Source organism: Phyllostomus discolor, chromosome 12 (genome assembly GCF_004126475.2).
Source record: "Phyllostomus discolor isolate MPI-MPIP mPhyDis1 chromosome 12, mPhyDis1.pri.v3, whole genome shotgun sequence".
Lineage (NCBI taxonomy): Eukaryota > Metazoa > Chordata > Mammalia > Chiroptera > Phyllostomidae > Phyllostomus > Phyllostomus discolor.
The window spans coordinates 61,253,802-61,262,493 of record NC_040914.2 but is presented as its reverse complement, the minus strand read 5'-3'; the positions used below and the strand labels follow the sequence as shown (position 1 = coordinate 61,262,493).

General features: G+C 54.8%; 1 protein-coding gene across 4 annotated transcripts in view; it reads right to left on the bottom strand.

Annotated features, from left to right (window-relative positions):
* Positions 1–318: 318 nt before the first annotated feature.
* The window catches only part of CDH3 (cadherin 3), a 38,794-nt gene continuing 30,420 nt past the window's right edge, over positions 319–8,692 (bottom strand). For all 4 annotated transcript variants that reach the window (XM_028501707.2, XM_036012074.1, XM_028501708.2 and 1 more), the window contains exons 13-16: positions 6,144–6,350; positions 3,690–3,820; positions 3,166–3,312; positions 319–1,179 (exon numbers count right to left, since the gene is read on the bottom strand). In XM_028501707.2, the coding sequence (XP_028357508.1) occupies positions 970–1,179; positions 3,166–3,312; positions 3,690–3,820; positions 6,144–6,350 (695 nt within the window). In that variant the 3' untranslated portion in view covers positions 319–969. The remainder of the gene's footprint in view (positions 1,180–3,165; positions 3,313–3,689; positions 3,821–6,143; positions 6,351–8,692) is intronic.

The following is an 8,692-nucleotide window of genomic DNA, read 5'->3' as shown; positions in this document are numbered from 1 at the left end:
TCGCCGTTCGAGGAACGACGTCACCTGCTGTGCAGGTGGGGCCCAGTGCAGGGGACCGGAGGCTCACTGGACCTCCCACACCTGCGAGCGAGCAGCTCTGACTCTGTGGGGGAGGGGTGCCGCGGTGGCAGTGGTTTGTCCCCACGGGGCCGGTGAAGGAAGCTGTGGTGAAGCGGCGGGGTTAAAAGTGCTCGTTCCCCTTACGCGGCTCCGAAAAGTCTAAAAACCACTGGATCTCTCTCTTAAGTGGGTGAACGGCACGGCATGTGAATGGTCTACGAGTGGAACTACCTAAAGAGAGTTCACTCCCCTGACAACTCTGAGAAAGTTCCTTTAATAAAAAAGTTCTATTACATGTACACGATTGTCACCGCCCTCCCTCCACAGCACTCCGCGGGGAAAACGAACACGCAGGAGAACCCAGGTGCGCACAGCATGAACACGCGGCGACCCCTTCGGACAGGAGGCCTCGGCGCCTGGAGAGCAGCGATGAGAGCACGAGGCCCGAGAGCCGAGGAGCTCCGGCCCGGGCTTCTGGAGGGCTCCAGGGACAGTTGAGGACCCGCCTCTGGCTTCTGAAAACCGCATTAAAAAAAAATCTGGGTTTTAAAAAGAGGCCTCTTTCTAGGGAGAACGGTCCGTCGCAGAGAGAACGCTGTCACAGGGAGTCGGAGTCGGTCCAGGCCCGGGACACAGGGCCCAGCAGGTCACAGCAGGGAGGAGACGCCCGGAAATTCGCCCTCCGAGGCCCCGGGCCCCGGGCTGGCAGGTGTTCAGTGCTGCAGACGACTGCCCGTGTCTGAAAGGCTCCGGCCCGACCCCTCCAATGTCAGACTCGAGGCTTCTTCCTTCCAAGTTGCTAAGGCCACTTCTCAACAGCCCCCAAGTCTTCGACTGGCGGGGGTGCCAGGCCCTCTGAAGGTGCAGCTGCGGTCAATGTACAGTCCCTGGCCCCGCTGGTCCAGGGGCCTAGTCGTCCTGGCCGCCCCCATACATGTCCGCCAGCTTCTTGAAGCGGCTGCCCCATTCGTTCAGATAGTCATAGTCCTGGTCCTGGTCCGAGGTCGAGGAGGTGAAGGAGCTCAGGGAGTTGGCTTCAGAGCCGCTGCCCTCGTAGTCGAACACCAACAGGGAGTCATAGGGCGGGGCCGTGGGGTCCGTGTCGGCTGCCTTCATGTTCTGTGGTGACAGAGAGCAGGTGGTTAGGGGCCGAGGGACGACACCCTTGGCAGCTCCGAGAACTCCGGCAGGTCGTTCTCCGGCCTGGCTGAGCCTGCGTTTCCTCACCTGTGAAGCCTCCTCTCCCCTCCCTTAAGGCTTTAATGTTGAAATGAAACACTGGGTATAGATGCCCAGCATAGGGCCCTGCCTGCAGCAAGCGCTCAGGGCGATAGTCCAGGGGTGAGGGGCGGGGACTTGAAATCAGATGTGACCCTGGGCAAGTCCCTTAACCCGTCTGTGCTGCTTTTTTCTCGTCTCTGAAATGGGGCGGCTCCATACAGTTTTAGAGGAATAAACAAATACATGGCAAGTGCTCACCAGAACAGTCCCTGGCATAACAGTGGAGCACCATGCCCTCACTTGCGAACTGAGGACAACAACAGGATTCCTACCCCGCAGAGTTGACGCAGGGATTAAATGAGGTGTGTCTGCAAACCGTCCAACAGAGATGTTCTAGAAACTGACTTCGCCTGACTGGAGGGGAAAGCTCCAGACATCTAGCTCCGAGGTGTCTCAGGAGCTACCCCAGGTGTCTCTCCCCGATGCTTTTGTTTTGCACAACACTCTCCAATGTGCTCAAGCTACTTCTCGATGGCAAGAAGTTTAGCTTCCTTTTCTGCAGAAGAGAAGGCTAAGCCAGGAGGAGTGACAAGGCGGGGGGGTATCCTGACCCCCCATTGAGCCCTTTGTCCACTGCTGCTTCCTCCCACTCCACAGTCAGTCCACGCATCCACCCACCCGCTCACCCACCCATCCTATTAAAAACCTCCATTTAGCCCTGGCTGGTGTGGCTTGATTGGTTGGAGCATCATCCCCAAAACTGAAAGGTTATGGTTTCGATTCCCAGCCAGGGCAAATGCCTAGGTTGTATGTTCGGTCCCCAGTCAGGGCGTCTGCGAGAGGCAACCAATGGATTTTTCTATCTCACACCAATGTTTCTCTCTCTCTCTCCCCCTCCCTTCCTCTCTCTCTAAAACCTATAAGCACATCTTCAGGTGGATTAAACAAACAAACAAACAATCTCCATGCATGGATGGCTAGTGAGGTACCCGGCTCACATCATTCTCTCCTGTGCACCTAGTTCAGTGGTTCTCACAACCCTGGCTCTGCTCGATGTCCTTAGGGAGCTAAACACATCAGAGCCTAAAAATATAGATGCCGGGGTCCCAAAATCCCTTAAATGTGTGACCAGAGTTAACTGGAGACACTCAGCTATTAGCAATAATAGCTACCATTACGTAGCAATTGCTATAGGCCAGGTCAGTGGTTTCCAAACTTAAATTACCTGGGAGTCTTCAAAAAATTCCACAGCCAGCCCAGGCCACATCCGGGTCAATGACATCACAGTCTTGGGGGCTGAGCCTGAGGCATCAGTTTTTGAAGCCCCCGGGAGACTGCAGTGGGAGGCAGTCTGGGAGGCACCAGGCCGGCACTGCTCCAGGTGCTCCCTCCCTCAGTCCTTACAGCAGCCTCTTACACAGCCTCCCTCAGGCCCCGCGCTTCCCTCCACACGGGAGTCACCTGGGATTCAGAAACCCGAACCAGGCGCTCTGGCTCCAGGGTTTTTTCCTGACAACCACTGTACAGAGTGGGGCAAGAGTAGGTTTACAGTTGTTTATACAGAAAATAATACAATAATAAACAGTAATACAAGAATAAACTGTTTCACGTACTCACAACTATACACCTACTTTTGCCCAACCCTGTCTTCGTTGAATAAATGAATAAACTATTCCTAGTCCATTCTTCACCACTCTGCAAGCTAAGAGTTTCAAGGAGGAAAAATACAGGCCCAGAAGTTACTCAAATGTGCTGGAGGTCGCACGGCTGGCTGGCAGCGAAGTCAGGACTTGAACCAAGAGCCGAGACCCTGGGCCCGCGCTCTCCCGCCTCTGCCGTCGGAGCCCGGACACAGGCTGCCCCGGGCTGTCCCCCACGCCTCACCTCGGTGATGAAGGTGCCGATCTCGTCCGGGTCAGCTGGTCGTGGGCGGTACATGGGTCTGAGGATAAAGGCTGGTGCCACGTCGTTGCGGACAGCAACTGGGGGCCGGGCCTCCAGGCCCCGGTGGAGCTGAGTGATGTCATAGTCCTTCAAGAAAGGAGAGCATGAGATTGAGGAGGACACCCCCACTCCCTCAATATTTACGTTTCACCCCTCTTCCCTGCCATTTGGACATTCTGGTCATGGGTAGGTCTTAGAAGACAGAAATGTCAGTGATTTTCGAAAGCCCCAGTTTCCACACCGCTCTCCCCAGTCACCTTGACTGGGGCCAAGGAGACTGCAGCCGTGGCCCAGACGCCCTCTCAGAAGAGGAGAGTTGGGGTGGGTCCTGCATGAGGACTGATGGATGCTCTAGGCCAGGATCTGGTCGGCGAAGCTAAGAGGGTTAGTTGGTTGACCTAACCATCCCTGCCAGAGGCCCCGGGGACACCCACCTCCCAAACCCAGACCTCCTATTGCCCTACCTGGTCCTCCTCGCCACCCCCTTCTTCGCCATAGTAGAAGACGTTGTCACGGGTGTCGTCCTCGGGGAGAAGAAGGGGCTCCTTGACCTTCCGCTTCTTTCTCACCAGCAAGAGGAGCACCAGCAGGAGTACTGAAAGGGCAGGGAGTGTGAGTACTCACCCCCCACAGCCACACAGCGGGCCAGCCCCCCGAGCCCTCAGAACCCCATCTGATTTTAGGTCCCTCCATGCAGCAGCCAGCGCTTAACACACCTTGATCGCTCCCTCGAGCCGAGGAAAGCCTGTAACTCCTTATCAAGTGCACAGGATTTGCCCTGGCCTGTCCCCATCCTCTGCCCAGGTCTGGTCACTGTGGCCTCCTTGGAGTTCCTTCAGTGCACGTGGTAGGTTCCCACCGCAGAACCTCCCTCTGGGCCCTTGCCTGGTCTGGAACGCTCTCCATGTGCACGCACGGCCCTCAGCCTCGGTCTCAAAGGCTGCTCCCCCCACCCCGCCCCCCTGGCAGCACTGTGACTCCACCCCCACCTATGATTCTGTATCACTTCTTGTGAGTCTTCCCTTGTTGACAGTACTGGTCCCTAGGGAAATTCTCCTCTGCAGAGACGGAACTCTTCCAGCTGATGTCACTTTTCAACAAGACTCTGTTTCAGTCCCCAGGTGTCCCCTAAATTAGCCATAGACTTTAAGTCAAAAGCAAAACAACTTGGATATTGTGCAGTAATGTGAACTCAAATGCAAGTGCTCTGTTGGAATTTTAAGGGTGGGACTAGCTTTTAGAGATATGGTTTAGATATGGGGGGATGGCCAACTAATGCCTGGCTGCTCCCCCATCGGCCATGACCACACCGTGTCCCATTGAAGAGGTACCCCTGGCCCTCTCTCTCAGTGACGATGCTGAACAGTGGCTGCCTCCGGATATGACATTGCTCTCGGCCTGCCGAGGGAACCACTGCCTCTCTCTGGCCAGATGACACAGGCCTCCTCTCGTAGGGAGCCCACAAGTTCTCAGGATGTACTTCTCACACTGGAGAGACTGTGACCTCTCCCAACCCTCTTCCTCCCCGGTGGGCCTGGGGAAAGGCAGGAGGCAAACGGGACGTCTCACCTGCACCCGAAGCCTGTGTGTCCCACTGCCTACCGATGTCCCCCCCATTGGGGCTGGACTGGCAAGCCTCCTCCCACGGTCCTGCCCACACTGGTAATGAGAACTCCTGTGTCTCCTTGCTCAGGCCTCTGATTCATCGGTGGCTCTCTTCCGTACACCACACACCAAGTGATACAGATGAACTGATTCTACCTTAAAAATATCACCACCTCCAGTGCCACCCTGGTCAGAGCCACCAACAATCACCTCCCCGCAGGTAATGGCAATAGCTCCCGAGTGGTCTCCCTGCCTCCATTCCTGCCGCTCTACAGACTGTCCAGCATTACTCAGTCGGAATCCCGAATCCCTCAGGAGTGACCCCTCTGCCCCAGACCTTTTCTGACGACTTCCATGTCACCCAGAGCCTTAATAAGAGCCTACAGGGCCCCGCATGATGCTGCACCTCGCCCACCACCTCTCGCCTTCTGCCCCCGGCCATCTGTTTCCACACACCGAGCACAGTGCTGCCTCGGGGCCTCTGTGCTTGCTCCCTAGATACCTGCTGAATTGCTTCCTCCTCTTTTTCAGGTCTTTGCTTGAAAATCCCTTTCTCAGCAAGGCTTTTCCTGCCCACCTATTTAAATCTGCACGCCTCCTTCCCCTCCACTTTCTTTTTCTCCATAGCAACATCTATTTCCCCACCAGATTATCTGTTGTCCGCTCCCTGCCATAGAAAGTAAGCTCCACAAGGGCAGGGGCTGGTCTGCTTTGTAAAGTGCTGCACCCCCGGTGCCTGAAACAGTCCTTGGTGCACAGCACGTGGGTAATTAAAGCTCGCTCGCATTGTATTCGTGTCTGATTGAGCAGGTGATCCCTGTATAAGAACTCAGCGAGTGATGAGGCAGATGTGATGGGTTGTACCTTTATAACAAAGAAACCGCTTTTTAACTGAACACTCCCGCCCACTGGCCCAGTGGTCATCGCACTCGAGCACGCCTCAGGACTCTCGGGAGGACTGTTAAAGCCCGATCCCGTCTGAATCAGCAGGTCTGCAGGGGGCCCGAGAACGGGCCTTTCTAACAAAGTCCTGGTAAGGCTAATGCTGTTGGTCCACAGACCACTCCTTCAAAACCACCGCTCCAGCCTCTAGATGACAAAGGGCAGAGGTCCGTTTTCTCACCACTGGATCCCCAAAGCCCGGCACACGCCAGAAGCTCCATAAACATCTACTGACTGATCGACACTCCTGGAATTAAGAGTTTAAGGAAGAGACGGGCAACGCTGGTGGCCCCTTTGTCCCATGTAAGTTTGGGGTGGGATCAGGTCTTCCAACTACCCCGCCCTTGGATGGGGAGGGCATGGGCACTCACGCAGCAGAGCCAGGACGGCCCCCAGGATGGGCAGGAGGAAACCGCCCTTCCACGGGACGGGGCAGCTCTCCACGTGGCCGTGGCAGTCGCACACGATGGCCCTGATCACTGCCGGCTGCTCCTTGTTGCCGTGGTCCGACAGAGACAGGTGCACGTCGTACTCATCTTGCTTCAGGAACTTCTTCAGCGACAAGACCACTGTGTCCCCTGGTGGGCAGAGAACACAGTTCGCCTTGGGGAACTACGAATGGGTCCTGATGGGGTTCGAGGGGACAGCCTCTACATGTGGGTGAAGGGAGAAACATCACCAAAGCACACTCATCCCAAGTGTGAAAAATTGATATTTGGCCAAAGCCAAACTATTACGGTAAGGATTATTTGAACCGAAAAATAACATCATTAAAAAAAAAAACACAATAATCATAGTATTTTTAAAATAGGAAGTTTTTAAAAAGTTGTCATGCACAGCCAGTAATTTCTCAGCACCACTACCTTCTCCAGGGCCCCTCGCAGCGGAAAAAGGGGCCAGAAGGCAGGGCTCACCCCGTCCCCGCTCGGCAGTGGCAGGCAGAGTCCTGCAGGCTGAGCGTTTGGACTGCCTTCTAGAGAGGCCGGCGTGGGGCATTTCACCTGAACACCCCCATCCCACCCTGCTCCCAGAAACCAGAGGGCCGATTTCTCGGGTGATGCTGCTGCTGGTGGCCACGGTGACTAAACTGACGCTTCCCATGGACCGAGCTCCACGCCCATCTGCACCACAACGCGGAGGCAGGTCCTGTCCCCTGAACTTGACCGATGTGGAAACTGAAGCCCAGGGTGGCCAAGTAACCAGCTTGACGTCACGCTGGGCAGAGTTTGAATTAAATCCCCTAACAACGGGGACAAGATTGGGTCAAAAAACTAAATTCAAACCAAGAACCAGGCACCGATACTATTATCAGGTGCCGGCAGCACTGGGCTTTGGCCGGCCGTGACACTCGCGCCCGACGGAGCCGGGTGTGACTGTTGTCGGGGAATCGCGGCGGTGCAAACGACCGCGTGCATCCACCGCGCACTGACACACCACACCAGGTACTTTTCACGAAGCCACTCCATCTCCCCAGTAACTGTGGCAGCAGGTGCAGTTATCGGGACCACCCCACGGAGGAACAGTGGGGCTCAGTAGCCTGTCCACAACCTCAAAGCTGGTAAATGGAGGGGTCAGGTCCCAGACCAAGGAGAACTGGCTCCAGAGTCCACGCTCTCCAAACAGCATGGTCAGGGAGGAAAAAATGACTTCTGGGCCACAAGGGGGTGACAGGAGACCAGTTTGGGCTCCCCAAAGGACAGGTGCTGGATATATACACCCAAATCACAGGGGTCATGAAAATGAGCCAACTGGGGGGACTTGTGTGGTTCACCCTGAGACCACATGTCCAAAATTGCAATTCTTTGTTGTTCCTGGAAAGAAAAAAAAAACCCAACCCCATTTTGCAGGAGGAAAGAAAGGAAGAAACAAAAAACCAGCATGGGTGTCTGAGGCGGACTGGGAAGTTCTCTCTGTGCTGCACTCAGCAGCAATGACAGACCCTGGGCATCTGGTTTCTTTGGGGCAGAACCTGAATGTACTGGTTCCCCATTTCCCTCCCAGGTGACCTTGGCCCCAAGAGGAAGAAGAGAGGAACATTTTACGGGAGAATGATGCAATGTTTCTCCAGGGACCTCACTGGCAGTTGGGGCTGGATCTACCTTTCTCATGCGCCCTGCGGGGGCCTCCCCCATTGATACCAGTAAGAGCCCTCTGCAGGCCTGACGAACGAGAAGCTACCAAAAGCTGGAGAAGCTCCAGGGGTATCAGAAAGGACAGAGGCGAATGGGAGCAGAAATGGTGTGGTCAGGGGCTCTGGCTTCAATCTCTACTGCTCACCCACTGTGTGCCCTCGGGCATGCTATTCAACCTCTCATTTATAATCAGGGATAATAACAAATACTGACTGCGGAGGTGGCAGAAATACTAAATAAGGACAAAAAAAAAGCATGTTGCATTTGCTAGCATTCAACAAACAGTAGGCAGCAGACTATTCCAGTAAATCAGACTGCCTGGACTCAAATCCTGCTGTCATTGTTTTCTAGCCACAGAGCCTCTGGCAAGATTTTTAAACCTCTGTAAGCCTTGATCTCCTCATCTGTGAAATGGGTGTGCACATGCATATGTGGTAACAGTACCTTCTTCAGGGGATCACTGTGAGGATAAAAAAGGCTAATCTATGTAAAGCATTTGAAGGCGTGTCTAGCACAGACCAAGCACGCTTGGTGCCTGTCAGCTATTATCACAGTGTCGGGGTCCTGACTCATGTGATACGGAGGAAGTCATGCCCTCTCTCTGGGCCTGTTTTTCCATCTGTACAGGAAGGCAGTTGGGCTACAATGGTCTTTAAGTGCGCCTGTGGAATTCCAAAGGCTTACACTGGGTTGATAATTAGTGTTGGATTGATGTTCTTGAGGAGATCGTTACCTCTGTGACCCACAAGATGCTGAGCCAGGCATGTGTGTCAAGTCCTGGTATGAGG